The sequence below is a fragment of the Urocitellus parryii genome, chromosome 15 (assembly GCF_045843805.1).
Source record: "Urocitellus parryii isolate mUroPar1 chromosome 15, mUroPar1.hap1, whole genome shotgun sequence".
NCBI lineage: Eukaryota > Metazoa > Chordata > Mammalia > Rodentia > Sciuridae > Urocitellus > Urocitellus parryii.
In genome coordinates, this window is record NC_135545.1 from 9,001,267 (window position 1) to 9,019,259 (window position 17,993).

The 17,993-nt window shown below is 56.2% G+C and overlaps 1 protein-coding gene and 1 non-coding gene across 3 annotated transcripts; both read right to left on the minus strand.

Moving 5' to 3' along the window:
• Positions 1 to 6,948: 6,948 nt before the first annotated feature.
• Nop53 (NOP53 ribosome biogenesis factor) lies at positions 6,949 to 17,015 on the minus strand. Of its 2 annotated transcripts, XM_026410454.2 has the most exons (13): positions 16,760 to 17,015; positions 16,331 to 16,395; positions 14,008 to 14,116; positions 13,344 to 13,543; positions 12,923 to 12,993; positions 11,124 to 11,219; positions 10,129 to 10,233; positions 9,880 to 10,062; positions 9,365 to 9,540; positions 9,120 to 9,186; positions 8,469 to 8,545; positions 8,318 to 8,374; positions 6,949 to 8,042 (listed from the first exon to the last, which is right to left on the minus strand). In XM_026410454.2, exons 1-13 carry the CDS (start codon positions 16,981 to 16,983, stop codon positions 8,036 to 8,038), a joined length of 1,437 nt encoding a protein of 478 aa, XP_026266239.1. In that variant the 5' UTR covers positions 16,984 to 17,015; the 3' UTR covers positions 6,949 to 8,035. The 2 variants fall into 2 exon arrangements, with proteins under 2 accessions (XP_026266239.1, XP_026266240.1); XM_026410455.2 differs by lacking the exon at positions 6,949 to 8,042 and having other exon boundaries at positions 8,314 to 8,374.
• Positions 8,974 to 9,082, minus strand: LOC113197945 (small nucleolar RNA SNORD23). The gene has a single exon (XR_003302776.1). It is a non-coding gene; the product is annotated as a small nucleolar RNA SNORD23 (small nucleolar RNA).
• Positions 17,016 to 17,993: the final 978 nt, after the last annotated feature.

Genomic DNA, 17,993 nt, shown 5'->3' on the forward strand with positions numbered 1-17,993 from the left:
TGGGAGGGTGAGTGGGTGAATGGATGGGGGGTGGATGGGTGGGTCTGTGGGTGGGTGGATGGGTGGGTAAATGGGTGTGTGGATGTGTGGGTGGTTTTGTGGGTGGGTGTATGTATGGATGGGTGGGCGGATGTGTGGGTGGGTGGATGGGTAAATGGGTGATGGATGGTTGGGTGGGTGGTGGATGGATGGATAGGTGGGTTTTTGGGCGAGTAGATGGGTGGGTGGGTAGATGGATGGGTGGGTCAGTGGATTGGTGGGTGGGTGGATGGTTGTGTGGATGGGTGGATGGGTGGGTGCATGGGTGGATGGATGGGTGTATGGTTGGATGGATGGGTGTGTGGGTGGAAGGATGGTTGGGTGAATAGGTGGATGTATGGGTGAAATGGTGGATGAATAGATGGGTGAATGAATGGATAGTTGGATGGATGGGTGGATGGATGGATGGATGTATGGGTGGTTGGGTGGGTCGGTGGATTGGTGGATGGGTAGATGAATGATCGGATGGATGGAAGGATGAATGGATTGATGGGTGGGTAGATGGATGCATGGGTGGATTTAGGGGTTAATTGGTGTGTAGATGAGGAGGCCACAGCTTAACTAGGTGAGGCTCTCCTCAGATGGAAGATCTTGGAGATGGCACCCTGTCCCGTGAATCGATCTCCTCTCCCTCTCTTTCACCCTCCCGAGCCCCTCCTGCTGTTCAGTTCTCAGTGCACACCAGTAGCCACTGCTACCTGGTGGCTGCATCTGTCTGGAGCTCCAGATGATGGACTGAGGCTCAGCAGTCTCCTGGCAGCCCCTCTGCCGTTCCCTGCCACCTGGAACAGGCACCTGAGCCAGAGGTCGCCAGAAGCTCCAGTGACCTGCTGCAAGGCATTGGCAGTCCCAAGGACAGACACTCTGCTTCATGACAGGCAGGGACCCAGAGCACTCTGTCCACCTGAGGCTGGGGCTGGCCTGGATTCTGGTTACTGAAGTGCCCTCCAGCCCCCCTCAAGATCTGGATCCTCCCCCTCCTCTATCTTTGGGGCTGGAAATGGGACCCAGGCCAGCGCAGCGAGCCTGCTAAGTTGCCCAGACCAGCCTCAAATTTGTGATCCTCCCGCCTGCATTTTTTTTTTTTTTTTTTTTGGTGCTGGGGATCGAACCCAGGGCCTTGTGCATGTGAGCGAGCACTCCACCCACTGAGCTACTGCCCCAGCCTGCCTGCACTTTTTTTTAGCCAGAATTTTTTCTGCAGTACTGGGGGTTGAGCCCAGGATGGTTCTCCCGATGATCTGCACTCTTAGCCCTTTTACTTGTTTGAGTTTGAGATAGGATCCTGCTCAGTTGCCCAGACCAGCCCCAAACTTGTGACCTTCCCACCTCAGCCTTCCAGGTCACTGTCACGACAGACATGCCCACTGCATCCAGCATGGAATGTTTTGTTTTGTAAGGACCTCAGCCCATCCCCGTGGCGCACACCTGTAACCCCAGATCCTCTGGACACCGAGGCAGGAGGATCACGAGTTCACAGCCAGCCTTGGCAACAGCGAGGTGCTCAGCAACTCAGTGAGCCCCTGTGTATACAAAATACAAAACAGAGCTGGGGCTGGGGCTCAGTGGCTGAGTGCCCCTGAGTTCAGTCCCCAGCACCCGCTCCCAAAAAGGAGAGAACTTCCTCTAATCGGCTATTTCATTTTCTCCATATAGAAAAGGCAGGAAGGTGGTCCCCCCCCCCAAGTGACAGTATGTGGCCATCCCAGATTCCATTCCTCTCACCACCTTGGAAACCAGGTAAGTTGGCCCAGAGATGATGCTGGTCTTTCCTGGATGTCCTCCCCCCCCACCACTTCTTAACCTCTTTGATGTTAAACACTCACACAACACTCCGGTATTGTAAACATTTACATGCTTTACTTCATTTAATGCTAGAAACTTAGTATCTCTCAAGGCACAGAGAAGTTGAGTGACTTACCCAAAGCCATACAGCTGTGTGGTTGAGTCCAGGATTAGATCCTAGGACCTCTGCAGGGGCCTCCCGGCTGGTCACTGCCCTGTAGCACCTTTGACACACCTTCTCCATGCAAGATGCACATTTTACCCCTTTAGCAGAGGAGAATTAGAGCAGACCTGAAACCAGGCCCCTGCCTCAAAAGCTAGGAGTCAAGAATAGCTTCAGATTCTACCTCATGGTGGTGGGTGGGTAGAAGGCTCAGTCCAGGCAGACTTCCTGGAGGAGTAGGTCTAGATGTGGTCCCACTGGGACAGACAGCAGAGAGACTAGGGAAGACGGAGGAGAGGAGGGTGGGGCATCCAGGCAAATCTTAGACAAGCCTCCGGTTGTGTCGAAACCGAGTTGTAATTGGCTTAAGCAGTGGCTTCCCATGTCTGAAAAGTCCAAGGGAGGGTTTCAGGCACAGTGGGGTCCAGAAGCTCAGGTGGTTTTGCTTGTTGAGAATCACGTCCCACCGTCTCCTGGCTGTTTCCTCCAGGTCCCAACAGCTTCTCTAGACTCACTGGGCTGGAAGGTGGAACCTGTGGGGAACCCCAGACCATCTTGGCTTTGGGACATGTGATACCCAGAGATTTCTTCCCTGGAGTTCACTGATGCCTGCCAGCCCCAGGGGTTCTGGGTGAGGTGTCAGTCTGGCAGTGGGGGAAGGGACAGGATGGGATGCTGTTGGGGCTGAGGCCTGAAAAATGACAAGGACGTATACACACAGATTGTCCTACCAACTTCTGGCCCCACCCCACCAGTCCCTTCCCCAGCTCCAGACCCCTGCCCACCCCCACTCCTCCACTCCCGGGGCTGAGTCCTGGTGGGGGCCAGAGGGGAGGGGGTTCCTTACCAGATGGAAACAGGAACAAGGTCTCACCCCCACCAGGAACCCAGAGACCCCCTGAAGGGACCTGTTCTCTCCTGGGAATCCCAGGGCCTTCAGGTTCCTGGCGCGGGCGCCCCTGGCGGCCACTTCCTCCAACAACTCGACCCTCTTTAACTTGGGAGACCCTGCGCTGGGTGGTCCCCCGCCCGCCCTGCGGGGTGGGGCTCGCTAGCGCTATTGCTCTCGCAGGACCGCAGGTGGCGCCACCAGCCCGCTCTCAGCAGGTCACTGGGGGCGTCTCCACCGTGGACCCTGGGCACTTCTTAAGGATGAGCGTCCTCCTGCCCGGCCCTCCTCTCTGCGGGGACTGCGCTACCCTCGCCACCGCCTCAAAAGCCACCCCACCCACAACCTGACCTTCTCCCTGCCGGGTCCCCTGAGTTCATTGACATCACTGACAAGCCCAGTGGTGGCTTGGGCTTCATCTGGACAACAGGCAACACAAATTTCTCCGCCCCAAACCCACGTAGCTGAGTTCCCCCCTCGGTTAACCTGTCGCGCGGTTTTGTTGGTGGTTGCATTTGTGCGTTTTTTGTTGGTGGGTTTTTTTGGTTTTGCCGTGCAAGGGATGAGCCCAGGGCCTTGTGCATGCTAGGCAAGCTCTGCCCCCACTTCATCGCCAGGCTTCGGGCTCCTATTTAAAAGAAAAAAAATGTTTGCTCCTCCCTGGCCTGGTGGCGCGCCTGTAATCCGGGCGAGGAGGCTGAAGCAGGAGGATCGCCAGCCTCAAAGAGGGCTGGGGTGTGGCTCAGAGGTTAGGCGCCCCTGGATTGAGTCCCCAGTAACGTTTATTAAGAGGCAGGGGCGGAGGATGTTCATTAAAGAAGAAAAAGGAAACTCTGGAAAAAATAAGTAGAACCCTGGGACACCCCGCCCACAGGACTTGGCAGGGGCTTGTTGGATGAAGGCCAGTGTGGACGGTGGAAGGCTCCGCCCACTGGTTCCCACAAAGGCTACTGCAGGGCTTCCGGCCCGGGGCCGCTGGGCGCAGGGGCCTCCCCGAGTGGTGGCGCCTGCCCAGGCCGGGGCTCCATTTCCTTCCATTCTCCGCACCCCGCTTTGCCTTACGCCTTCCGAGTTCCTGGCGTTTCCTTACCACACTTCCCAAGGGTGAAATCAGCCTGTCAAAGGTCACACGACTTTATGTTCTCCCTAACACTCAGGGCTTAAGTGAGTGCGCCCAGCCCTGTCCTAAGCGCTCTCACGCACAGCCTGACTGCACCTTTGTCATAACCCAGCAAAATAGGCACTGCCATGACGTCCATGCTGCAGGTGGAGGCACAGAGAGGTTGAGTAACCTGCACATGCCTCACAGCTGGGATTCAAAGTCAGGACCCAGGTCTCAAGTGCAAAGTCCTCATATCTGATGCTGCCGTCAGGTGGGCACCATCCTAACAGCCAAGTGAGGCCCATTGCGCAGTGTGGTGTTTGATTTCTTCAGCCATTACCCTGGAGCCCTTCAATATATATATAAATTTTTAGTTGTAGATGAACACAATGTTTTTATTTATTTTTATGTGGTGCTGAGGACCGAACCTAGGGCCTCACACGTGCTAGGCAAGTGCTCTGCCACTGAGCCACAACCCCAGCCCCCTTCCAACATTTAATACCACCGTCAGGCATATCCAGACTTGACAGTGCCTGAAGTTTCCAAGACCCAAGACAGTTCTATTTAGGAGAGATAATACCATGTAGGAGATTCAAAAGGAGCAGGACCTTGGATGGGACTGTGAAGTGAGTGCCCAGAGGCCTTAGCTGCATCACAGCCTTACAGAAGATCCCAGGGCTTCCCAGGGAAGACTACTGGGGACTTTAAAAGTTTTTGGTGGTAATGGAGATTATCCCCATTGACGCTCTACCACTGGGCCACACCTTCTACCCATTTTATTTTTTGAGACAGTCTAAGTGGCCATGGCTGGCCTTGAACTTGTGATACTTCAGACTGTGTCATAAGTAGCTGGGATCTAGGGATGCATCCAAGGAAAATTTTTCAAATAGCAGAGTTGAGAGAATTTCCTGAGAACACCCTCTGTCCAGCAACTGGGCTCCTGATCCCCTTGTTAATACTTGCTCCCTGTCCTGTCCACAGCTGTCCAGCCCGGCCACCCGTTCGTCCACCTCATTGTCTGATGCGTGTCAAAGGAAGCTGCAGACCCAGGGGCATTACAGTCCCAAGGTCATCAACAGCGGCCTGTCCTCCCAGCTCTTGGGTTGATGCAGAATCCAGATGGGTGAAGTGCACGTACGTGCGCCTCTGCTACAGAGGCACTTCCCCCGGCAGTTATACGGCAAGGCTTCCTGAGGACACTGCGTGTCCAGGCCGCAGGACTCCTTGAGTGTCTGTGGCCACCCCCACAGCACCTCCTCTGGCCAGAGGCTTCCTCCCCTTCCTGGAGGCTCATTCCCATGTGCACTTCCAGGTGAGAGGCCGCAATCCACCCCCAGCAGGGCCTGGAGGCTCTCCCTTCCTTCTGTGTGCTGCTGGGCGAGGGCTTGACCAGGAGAGTACCCTAGGCCCCAAAGGCTTTCATTGTCACTTCCACCCTCTACCCTGCCACCTGTCCCACCTCACTCAAACACAGAGCTGTTTTCTTATCTATAAAACACTTTTTTATACTTTTTTTTTTAAGGTATAGATGGACACAATATCTTTATTTATTTATTTTTCTCCGGTGCTGAGGATGGAACCCGGTGCCTCACACGTGCTAGGCAAACGCTCTGCCACTGAGCCACAGCCCTGGCCTCATAGAACATTCCTCTTTATTGAAAATGGGAGAGGGGGAGGAACAGCAGAAATAGTCCCTTAAACTCACCATACTCTGTGGTATGTGGTAGAGGAAGGGGGAAGCCCTGCCTCCTTTCACCTCATCCATTTCTTTTATAAATTGCTTGTTCTTTTTTATAAATATCTTGTCCTGGAGAAACCTTCTCAAAGACCGTAATAGAACAGGGAAAGACTAACAAAAAACACTAAACACTTCTGCTTGACAAAAGACACTACATACAAAGGAGGAAAAGCAGCCTGGGAGGAATGTTTGTAACATGTATGATACTGTTTAGATCCACCACAAATAGTTACTTCAAATAAACAAATGCAAACATCCCTGGAGGAAAATGGTCAAAAGGTCTGAACCAGCACAGAGGAGGAAATACAGATGGCCAGTGATCGTGAAGAAACACTCAACTTCGTTGATACCAGGCACAGCAAAGTCACACCGTAGGAAAACTGCCAGGATACAGATGGGCTCTGTGCTGCTGGAGAGCAGAACTCCGGCCCAGCCTATCTGGAGAGCACTCGAGCCAAACTGAACAACCTGTGGCCTACACACAGCAGCCCAGAGGTCCACTTCCAGGTGGTCATCCTACCGCACAGAGAAAGGGCAGGACACCAAGGCTTACCCCAGCATCACAAGGAGCAGTGACACGGCCCAGCACATGTGAGCACCTCACAGGAGGGGATTCCACGCAGTTGTGAGAAAGGACAAGGACACCCTGCCATGTCCAGACACTGACAGGCCCCCAGATGCACAGTGAGTTGGGGACACTTCCTGGAAACCGAAAAGTCATGTGCAGGTGACTAAATGAAACCCCAGCGAGCAGAATCTCCAGGCAGTGCAGCAGCAGGCACTCCAAGGAGAGTGGCAGGCAGAGGCCAGGTGACAGCCGCATTGTGACCGTGACTTAGAAACACAGAGTAGTTTGTCCTGCAGAATGCAGGGTGTAAACATCTCTCACAATAGGAGCAGGGGTTGCACGATGTCACATGCCTGTGACCCAGTGACTCCAGACTCGGAGGCAGGACACTTTTGTGGAACTATTTTTAGGATTTTTCTTGGGGTGTGCACAGGGATCGAACCCAGGGTGCCTGACCACTGAGCATGCCTTTCCTGAGCACCACGGTGTCTGGCTGGCTCTGTAGGGAGAGCAGCAGTTGCAGGCGGCAGCTGGGTCACCTGGACCCGGCCACACCCGGCTGGACGTGATCACACCTGCCCTGCTGCCCGCCGCCCTGGTCTCCCTCCTCCACCCCGCATACCTTTCATCAGTGCCTCACACACAGCATGTGTCCTCCACTCTGCCTCCCTCCCGTCCCTCCCCACTCCACCTCACTGACCACCCGTTTGCTTTGCCTCCACGTGAGAAGACATCTGGCCCTTGACTTGGCACTGTCCTGGCAAATGCCAGTTTCATTCTTCATGGCTGAGCAATACTCTACTGTGTACATGCACACATCCCCTTGATCCACTCATCTACCGACAGCTACCTGGGTTGGCTCCATAATTTAGCTGCTGTGATGTGTCCATCTCTTCACCTATGAAATGGAAATGCTTGTAGTCCCTTAACCAGCAGCAGTGACGCTTCACTATGTGAATCTACCTGTTCAAGAACAGCGCAGAGCCCATCAGCTCAGGAGGCTGAGACAGGAGGATCGAGAGTTCAAAGCCAGCCTCAGCAAGAGCCAGACGCGAAGCAACTAACTGAGACCATAAATACAAAAATTGGGTTGGGGATGTGGCTCAGTGGTCAAGTGCCCCTGAGTTCAATCCCTGGTACCACCTTCCCCGCAAGAGCACAGGGGCTCAGCCTCCCCCTCCACAACAGCAGCTGAGCACCTCAGAGCACAGGCCCTAGCTCAGCACAGCAGGAGTGGCCACCCGCAGTGCCAGCCAGACCTGCAGCTTAGCCTGCCCCTTACCTCCCACCTCCAGTTTTCTCTGGTGCTGGGCTTGTGTCTGCCACCAGCCACATGTGGCGGTCTGTCTGAGGCTTCGCATGTTCTCCAATGGCTGATGGCCTGACAGAGTCTGGGTCTGCACCAGGCTTTGGTGGAAATTAACACTAGGGACCCAACCCCCGTGCATGGGGGTGGGGGTAGAAGATGTACAGAGACTGCAGGGAGGGGAGCTCAGTGGCGGAGGAAAGCCATGCAGCCCTGGGGCGGTTGGAGAGGCTTTATTTTCTTCACGACTGGGGCCTGAACCTGCTTTACCACTGAGCAGCATCCCCAGCTCTTTATTTTTTTGAGACAGTCTTGCTAAGTTGCTGAGGCTGGCTTAGAACTTGAGATCCTCCTGCTCAGCCTCCTGAGCCACTGGGATCACAGACAGGTGGGCACGTGTGGCTCAGAGGTGCTTCACTGAGGAGCAGGGCGCTGGCATCAGCCGCTATAACCTGCAGACAGAGGAGAGAGGCTGAGGGAAGGTGGGGGGGTCCCACATCCTTGCCCACTCAATGCACCTTTGGCGACCCACACGCCCACACTCGGAGTTCAGATGCTGGGCCGATCCTCTTTCAGGCCTGGCCAAGGGAGTCTGAGTTTGGCAAGGGCCCTGGGACTGGCAAATGCCCCAGGAAGAAAGGCCCCTTTGGGTTCAAGTAAATGAAAACTGTTTCCATCCCAGCCAGAACCCAACCTGTCCCCTCCCCCGGGAAAAGGAGCCACTCACTGGATCTCGCGGAACGCCCGCTTCTCCACCAGCTTCACTTTGTACTTGCGCTTGAACCTGGAGAAAGGATGGGGACATTAGGGAAGATGAGGGACCTGCAACCTCACCACGCTCAGGGTCCCACCCCCTGCCCCAGCAGCTGAGCCCATACTTGGCCCGCTCCCGAGGCTCGATCATGTTCCTCCTCTGGAAGCTCTTGAAGCGGTCACGCAGGATGTGGCCCTCGGGCTACAGGAAGAGAGGGAGCCTCAGCAGGAGGCAGACCTCCACGGCTCGAAGGCAGGGCCAGCCAAAGGCCAGGCACTGCACCTGGCCCCATGGTGGGTCTGGGTCAGCAGGAAGGGGCTGGAGGGGAAGTGGAAGAGGAAACACCAGTCCCAGGAAACAATGGGGCAAAGGCCGGGCCAGAGAGAAGGTGTCACTAAGGCAGCCCCCCTAGCTGCAGCCCCAAGGCCAGGCCAGGCCAGGCCTCCTAGGGCTCCTGGCTTAAGGAGGGGCCAGGCAGGTTTGGAGCAGGGGAGGGACAGGGTCTGTCTTGAGCTTCAGGAAGACCCCACAGGACTGAAGAGGATGAGGGGATCCAACAAGAACCAGGCTGGACCAAAAGACTCTGAGAGTCATTGGCCCAGGCGTCACCTGCTCCCCTCAGAAGCTCGTGCCCTCAGCCCCCAGGCAACGGCCCAGCCGGCCCAGCCCAAGGGCAGCCAAGGTGTCGCCCATAGCCCCTGGGGGCACGGGGAGCAAGGATGGTGTCATCATCGGGCACGGGCTCCAGAGCATCACGCTGGCCGTGGGCAGGTACCTTGAGGGTCCTGAGTGAGCCGGACAGTTCATCGCTGAGCTGCACGTCAATGTCAGGAGCCTGGTACCTGAGAACGTGGGAATGCAGGGCACAGAGGGGTTAACACTCCAGCACGCCCAGAAACCCCAGTCCAAAGCCTCCTGGGGCGATCGGGCCTCAGGGGACACAGTATGGAGGGATGGCAGTCTCCCAGGTGTTCCTGTGCCAGAGCGTCCCAACCCCCCAAAGCCAAGCCTGGGCCTCACTTGAGCCGCCCCAGCCTGCGGGGCTTGTCCGCCTCAGCCAGCCGCCGAATCCGCCGCTGCTCCCGTCGCCTTGCCAGCTCTGCCAGCCGCTGGGCCACCTGTGCCTTGATCCCACGCAGCCTGAAGAGCTCCTGGTGCCTGAGCCGGGCAGCTCGCAGTGCCACCTGCTGCACCCTCTGAGGGTGGGGGGAGGGGTCAGACTCACCACGTGCCCCACCAGGCCCTCCAAGCCCACGGCCCAGCCTCTCCTGTCGCCTCCATGCCCCTCAGTGTCCCTCACTAGTTGTGCTCCGGAATCACCTCCAACGTCGTCTCTGGCCCTCAGTCTCCGCCATGAGCCCAGGCAGGGGCTGCACCCTGCTCGCTGCCCTGCTGCCCCTCCCCAGGGTGGCTGGAGGGTCCCAGCTGAGATAGTGGGTGAGGCCCCAGACAGCAGAACCTGCAGGCCCAGGGCAGAGGAGGGGAGGCCAGGGCGGGAAAGCAGAGGAGTCCAGGAGGGCAGGGGCAGGGCTCACCAGCCTCCGCGCGGCCTTCTCCCGCCGCCGCTGCTGCTCTGTTTTCTTCTCCACGGAGGGCAGGCGGCCAGGTGCCTGCGAGGTCTCGGTGCCTCCGGCCTCCGGCTCCTCACCCGTGTCCTGCTCGGCCTCCCCGTCAGACTCCTCCAGCAGCCCCTCGCACAGCTCCCGGAAGGTGGACGCCTGGGGAGGGGGCCAGGTCAGGAGCTGCGCAGGGGGCAGGATGGGGGCGGGGCGGGCTGCGCTCACCTGGGTGGCCACCTGCTCTGTGGCGGGCAGGGCCAGCCTGCGCTCCAGCTTTCCAGCCTCTTTCTCACGCTGCAGCTCCACTTCATGGGCAGCCAAGAGCAGGGCCTGGAGAGAGACATGAGGACCCAGGGCTCCTACAAGTCCCAAGCCCTGCTCCAGCCCCGCCCCATGCTCAGGCCTCTGCCACTCCAGAGGGGCTCTAACCGACCCTCCCACCTGCCCTGTCCCTTCTGCAGCTGCTACACACTAGAATTTCACCAAAATAAAATGTCCACAATAAACAGGCTCCTGGGCCAGGAAGAGTAGGGATGTCTGAGTCTAGAGGAGGTGGGGACACGGTGGCAACAGCAAATGGGCGATCAGCTTCTTGCAGGGGTGATGGATGCATGCTCCCCCCACCCCCCCACACACGCATTTTCCTGGGGACGTCCTCTCCTCGGGTTGGCGGAGAGGCTGCCTGACAACTGGACACCTCCCAGCACGGGTTCTGTACCTGGAGCAGTGACCTTGAGCTCTCTAACACCCTGTCCCTGAGAGGTGCCCCTCCAGGGAGCACGAAAGGGGCTTTGTCACCTTGGCTCACAATATCTGTGCTCCAACAAATGACTGGGAAGTGAACCTGAACTCAGGCAGATCTCCCCACTGCCACGCTGCCCGTCTTTGGATCTGAAGCCTTGGCATCTACGTCAAGGACTTCCCTCCTGAAAGGTGCTGGGTCCCCACCTCGGGCCTCTGCACACACTGTTCCTTCTGCCTGGAAAGCCTACGCCCCTCCTCAGCCTTCTCAGCGCAGACACCCCCCTCCAGGCTGCCCCGGCTGGGCAAGGGCCACACTCCCAGCCCCAGCCACCCTGGTCTCTGATGTCTAGGAACAGACCTCAGAGGGCTCTCGGTCTCATCCAAGTCCCCAGTGCCACCCAGAACAGGGCTGGCACGGCAAAGTGACCGAGTAGCAGAGCTGGACCTAGAAGGGCCGGGCTGGGGCCTGCACCCACCTGGTGGTCCTCGAAGGTCGGGTTGTAGGAGGCTCCTGCAGGTGTCACCTCCACAGCAGGTGCCGGGGAGGGTTTGATGTGGAGACGAGGTGGTCGCTGAAGGAAGGTAAGGCCAAGGCAGGCTGAGGCCTGAAGGTGTCCCTCAAAACTCACACTGAAGCCTAACTGCCCATGTAATGACATGAGGTGGCAGGGCCTCCAGGAGGTGAGCCAGTCCCAGAGTGACTCCTCCTAGAGGGGCTTCACCAGCGTCCCCCCTTCACCTTCCGCCTCCCGGGGCGAAGACTAGGCTTCAAGATTCCCACGAGGCAGAGACCAGCCCCTGCCAGAAACCAGACCTGCTGCCGCCTCCGTCCTGGGCTCTCAGCCTCTACACTGCGAGCAATAAACCTCTATCCCTTGTTCATCTCCCAGCCTCCAGGGTTCTGTCACAGCAGCACAAATGGACCAGACAGCCCGGGAGGCCTGGCATTTGCAACCTCACGACCCAAAGTGCTGGGCCCCAGGCCCAGGAGGGCAGGGCTGCAGCTGCCTGGCTACGCGGCCTGTGGGACCCAGCATCCCTCCAGTGGCAGACAGATGTCCTGCGGGCAGTGGAGCTGCCCACAGGCAGGATTGTCAGCTCTCCAAGTGACAGGCCACATGGTGTCGTCCCCTGGGGTGGGAGTGCTTAGTGGCATCACTACACCTCCAGCTGTGCCACAGAGGCTTGAGCGCCCCCCTCCGGCAGAGCAAGGCACAATGGAAAAATGCTTTCTAGAGTCTTGTTGCTCAGTGTGGCCAGAGAACCCCCAGGGGAGCCCGGAGCTCGTAGGGAATGTGAGCCACCAGGACCTGCGTTTTCACAAGGCCACATGTGATTCAAGTGCCCCCTGCACTCTCCAGGAGTGCTTGCTCCTCCTCTCTATTAGGTCTGTGTCCCAGCAAAGGACACTGGTCACAAGAAAAGGGGTCACGTGGATGCCATGCGAGCTCTCTACACCCAGCCCCTGTGAACCTGCTGCTTCTGTCCTGGTCCCCACCAGCCCACACTGGCTCAGGAACCACCGAATAACTTTGGCTCTGGGTGAACCTGGCCCCTCGCGCTCGCCCGGTGCCTGCACTGCTCTGCGTCCTGCAGGAAACCCTCTGGTGGCCTCCCCAACCCCAGTCACAACAACCCCGCCACCTGGCCTGCAGCCCCCCGCTGCACTGGCCTCCTCCAGGCTCTTGCACAGTGCCTGTCCTGCCTGGTGGCCTGCGCACCTGCTGGCCAGTAGTCTCTGCCGGCGCCGCCCGCCTCCGCATCCCTAAGCCGCTGGCACTGTTCCAGCAAGGTTTCCCGACTCCAACCTGTTGCCTGACCTCCCACCCCTCCCAGGTCTTGGTGCCATGGGCAGCCCACGCACAGAGATACCACCCGGGAGGAGGGTGCCACACCCTCAGCCTCTACAGGCTCCTGTGCCTGCGCTGCTGCGCCCAGCAGGAAGCCGACACCTGTCACCTGAATGAAGCTGGACCCCTAGATTTAGTTCCTGGCTCCTAATACTCAGCATCTCCTTCTCCAGTATAGATGGCCACAAAATAATAATGCCCAGCGTGCTGGCCACAGTGGCTCCACGTCACCTCTAAGTTCCCCAACTGCCCCGTGAACTAAGCCCGTCTGCTGTCTGCAGGTGAGAAAGGACGAGGCACATCAGCCAGGAGCCTGGTCACCTGGACGGCAGGCACTGAGGCTGAGACAGAGACTGCCACCAGGAAGCAGAGGGCTCCTGCCACTCCCACCCTGCCCCCGCCCCCAGCCGCCTTCCCCTCCTCACCCTCACTCCCTTCTTCTTGGTCTGCTCCAGGAAGAAGGCGTCCTGGCCCTCCAGCGGCTTGTCCAGAGGGTCTGCAGAGACAGCGAGCAGCTCTGGGGCTTCTGGCATGGGGACCCCCAGGGCCTCCCTCCAACCCCTCCTCATTTCCAAACATGGCTCTGAGGCTCAGCTGAGGAAAAGAGATTCACAAACACCAAGCCAGCCCACCGCCAGACCGGGTTCAGGCAATGACCCTAACCCCAGGCTGAGGCGCGAGACCCCACAACTGCCGCAAGGGGAGCACAGGGGAGAGGGTACCACTTCAGGGTGCTCAGCTCTGCTGAGGCAGCCCTTGGACGCAGTGCTCCCATGCAGCACGCAAACCACACAACTGTCCATGTCAGTCCCAGCCCTGTTAGCAGGTGACACAGAGAACACTCACTGTCCGGGGCCCAGAGGTCATAGAAGGGCCGCTGGATGGTGTCCTCGGGCCCAGGCTTGGTCTTGGCCACAGGAGGGTTGAGAAGCCGGGCCTGGGCCCTGCGCACATCCCGGGGCAGCTCGCCCTGCTTTGCCAGCTTCTCCCATAGCTGCTCCTTCCGCCGGAGTTTCTTGGCATTGGGGACCTGGTGAGCGAGGATGCTACAGGGGCAGGAAGCAGCAGAGGGCAGCAGGTTGGAGAGGCTCCTGCCACCCAGGCAGCCCCTGCCCGGCCCTCCCCAGAGGCACTTCACCTCCCGCCCTTCAGAGGCCTCTTCCCAGCCATGCTCCTGAGCTTGACCCAACAACGCAACAACCCTGCCCTGGACGTCCCCTGGCACCTCACACCTGCCAGGTTAAAACTCACCTTGACATCACCTGTCCCCTCTGCAATGCTGCCTGACCTGCCCCTAGCCAAGCTCCCAGACTCGCCCCCAGCCCTGTCCCCTAGCCAGGTCCAGACTGCTCCCCACGGCATGCCCCCAGCAACCTAGCCAGCCTCCTTCTCCAGTCCCCTAAAACCCAAGTCTGACCCTAACCAACTTCCCCAACACTCCACCCCCAGGAAGTCCCTCAAGGCCAGTCTCTAGCAGAAGGATGGAACTAAGTGTTGGTAGAACACTCACTCTTTGGGGGCAGGGATCTTGGATGTGTTCTCAAGGACAAGGTCTACCCGCAGGGGTTTCTGGAGGAGCAGCGATTTCTTCTGGACCCGAGTCTTCTTCCTTTTCCGCTCTGGAGTGGAAGAAAAAGGGATGGAGGCCTCAGACTCCCCCACTACCCAAGACCAGCCTCCCCAACCCCATTTCAGCTCCATAGGAGCCACAGGCTTGCAACCCACACTATCCCAGGGCACACCCAGAGGACCCCAGACTCCCAGGCAAGGGAAGAGCCCCCAAAGATAGGGCCCAGAGTGGCCAAGTCCTGACCCTCACTATACCCACATCCTGGGCCAGCCTAGGCAGGTTGGGGACACAGGAGGAGTCACATCCACTGCCCCACACTGAGAGGCTCCAGGTGCAGCCAGAAAAGGGCCACAGAACTAAAGAGAGCAGTCAGGTGACACTGAGGTGTAGGGAGCACCCAAAGGCGTACTCAGGACCCAGTACGGCCCTGCAGTGTCCTCTGCTGTTTCCTTCAAAGGCCAACCAGCAAAAGTAAGACTAAAGCAAAACATAGCAGGCACTGCACCTTTCACAACCCCTGAGGCTACAGAGAGGGGCTCCTCCCCTGGGCTTCCTCAGTGAGGACCCCACTGTGTGCCATAGCAACGTGCTCATTACAGAAGCACAACAGGGATCCCTGGGTGCTCACGGCACTACCATCTTCTCTGTCTTTTTTGTGGTTCTGGGGATGAAGCCCAGGGCCTCACACGTGCCAGGCAAGTGCTCTGCCTGAGCTCCAGCTCCAGCCTCTGTGTACGTCTTCTCTGCTTCCTAAAGGTTTCCTGCTCACCACAACAGGCCCTTAGGCCCCTGATGACCATCCCATCCTCGGACTGATGACCCCACCTCTGTAAAAGTGACTCTGTAAACAACCACCTTCATCTGCTCATTCAAAGCCCCTGTGTTTCAAAGCAGCTCCTTTCATTATCTTTTGCTCACTCGAAAGGGTCCTGTTTCCATTGAATAGACTCTTGACCTCTCACGAGTTCACTGGGGACATCATGCTGTTAAAGTAGCTTTCTCCCTTGCTCAGGAAAACTAACTGCCCTCCTAAAGAAGACCCCTCATTAAAGCAGGTCACGTATTTTTTTCATTTCCCTTTTAAAAAAAAACTTATTTACTTGTTCTAACTTTTCATACATAGCAGCAGAATGCATTTCAATTCATTGTACACACAGAGCACAATTTTTCATTTCTCCAGTTGTACACAACATGTACTTAGGATAGTGATGTCCATTTCATTCCACCATCTTTCCTACCAGGCCACATATAAAAATTTGTTTTTCTACATAACTGATGTAATCCCTATTAATCATCAAAGCAATCCCAATCCACTCTCAGTCCACTTGTTAGAGCAGGTCCCAACCACGATGATTGCTGGCAAATTAAAGTAAGCATGTTACCTAATGTTTAAAATACATCTTTTTGTTCTTACAAAACCTCATCTTACTAACTAAAACAGACCTCTTTTTCTTTTTTTTTTGGTTCCGGGGAACTGAACCCAGGGGTGCTTAACCACTGAGTCACACCTAGCCCCCCCCCTTTTAATTAAAAAAAAAAAAAAAATTCAAGACAGCATCTCAAGTTGCTTAAGGCTTCGTTAAATTGCTGAGTTTGGCTGTGAATTTGTGATTCTCCTGCCTCAGCCTCCCAAGTTGCTGGGATTACAGGCATGTGTCACTGGCTCCAGCTCAGATCTGATTTAAAGTAGGCAGCATGGGGCTGGGGATGTGGCTCAAGCGGTAGCGAGCTCGCCTGGCATGCGTGGGGCCCAGGTTCGATCCTCAGCACCACATACCAACAAAGATGTTGTGTCCGCCGAGAACTAAAAAATAAATATTAAAAATTCTCTCTCTCTCCTCTTTCACTCTCTCTTTTAAAAAAATAAATAAATAAACCACTGAACAAAATTCCCAGTTCTATTTTTAAAAAATAAATAAATAAAGTAGGCAGCATGACTGACTTTTCTGCAGCTAACAGAAGACAACTTATCAAAGCAAACTCTACCTGGCTTACCTGTGCATTGAGAACAATGATAGCAAAGAAAGGAAAGGAAAGAAAGAAAAAGCTTTTTACAAAGCTGGGATGGAACCATCAGGATAGTGCTGGAACACTGGGCTACATACATCCTCAGCCTCCCCCACATTGTCTTCATTTCACCCGTCCAAAATGCTCTCGTTCAAGTTGAAATCTGAGCAGGTGTTTGCCTTCACACAGATCTTCTCAGAAGCTCGAGGCCACATAACAGTCAAGGGTAGTCCTGCTGCACAAATGCCCACCTCACCTTTCTCCTTGGAACCAGTGTCCACGAAGAACAGTTTTTCATCAGGGGCCTCTGACACTAAGCCACTGGGGGACAGAAATGCAGACCATCAGTCAAAGTTGTGAGGAAGAGAACAGCTTTAAAATCGCGGGGTTCAGCATCCTCATTCAAGCCTCCTCTTCCCGCCATGGGGCTCTTTGGGCCTCGCCCCTCCGTTTCCAGAGCCTGATATTTAAAATGCACCAAGCTAGGGTGGGTACATGGGACCTACTTCTACTAAAAAGTTAATTACTGCTCACTAAATTCGAATTTAATTGGGGGTCCTGTATTCTTACGAAATTTGGTAACTTGCGCGCTGCCTGGGGCAGGTTCCCCAGCGCCCCCCGGAAGCCGCCCAAGGACACTCGGCTTCGCACTGGGCCCAGCTCCCGGAAGTTCCGCCCCACGTACCCGGTCGTGCGCTCCTGTAGCCGCACGTCCTCCAGGAACTGATCAACTTCCAGCCCCAGCGGCTCCTGAGCGAGTCGCCGCCAGCCCCGCTTCTTATTTCTTGGGCCCCGCCGTCGCCGCCTCAGCGCCGGGTCCACCGACGTGGGTCGCAGGCCCAGGAAGCCAGAATCAGCATTGCTTTTCGAGCAGCGTCTGGCACCATCGCCATTGCTTCCTGCCGCCATCTTGTTAAAGGAAGTACTCAGTCGCGGATGCCCAGAAATCCGCGCGCGCAGCTCTCCCGGCCTCTCCTATCACGCACTTCCTGTGACAGCCATCTTGGTAAAGCGGTAGGGGAGAGAAAGGGGCGTGGATCCTGCCATCTTGGTACAGGATAAATGGCTCTTTTCTCCTCCAGTGTTTGCAATAAAATCTGCCGATTCCTAGTTGCGGGAAGGGGGTTATAGGTTCTTGGCCCTTGTCCTAAGCAAAACATCTTTTTCCCGACCGCCCAGGGTCTGATGATGATTGTAATGTTTTTGGTAATAGAGACGGAACACGGGGAACTTAACAACTGAGCTACATCACCAGCTCTTTTTATTTTTTAAAATTTTGAGACACCGTCTCACTGAGTTTCTTAAGGCTGGTTTTGAACTTGAGCCATCTTCCTGCCTCAGCCTCCAGAGCTGCTGGGAAGTGAGGATGGCCTTAGGCCTGAGCCAAAGCAACTCCATTTTAAAACCTGCAGTCTCTTCAGGCACGCCTAATGGAGCCCTCCAGTATAGCCCTCAGGCACAAACAGTCACTTCGCCTCACCCTGATAAACTCAGAGTCTAGACTCTGGCTGGCTGTCCTCTGCTGATAAGAGGGAAAGGCGAAAAGATCAGGGTGGAGACCACCAGACTAGATGTTTTAACCCCAGGGTAAATGATGTCACTGAGAGACCTGGTGCCAACTGATAAGGATTGAAAGGGCTGTCCAAAACCCCAAAATTTGATATAAATATTGGAGCAAATGAGCAGACATTCAGCCAACTGACAATGATGCCCTCATGCTGAGAGCTTGATGAGGACCTGGATTGACATCCCAATACGTTTCCATTGCCTGATCCTCAACCAGCCATCAGCTTCACCGAAGAGAAGCCTGCTTTGGTTTCTGATCTGATCACCACAATTTGAGTGAGTGTGCATCTGCTGGACTTAGAGCCTAAGGCTTGAGACTTTAATTTAGCATTCGAAAGGAATGTCATGAGCCT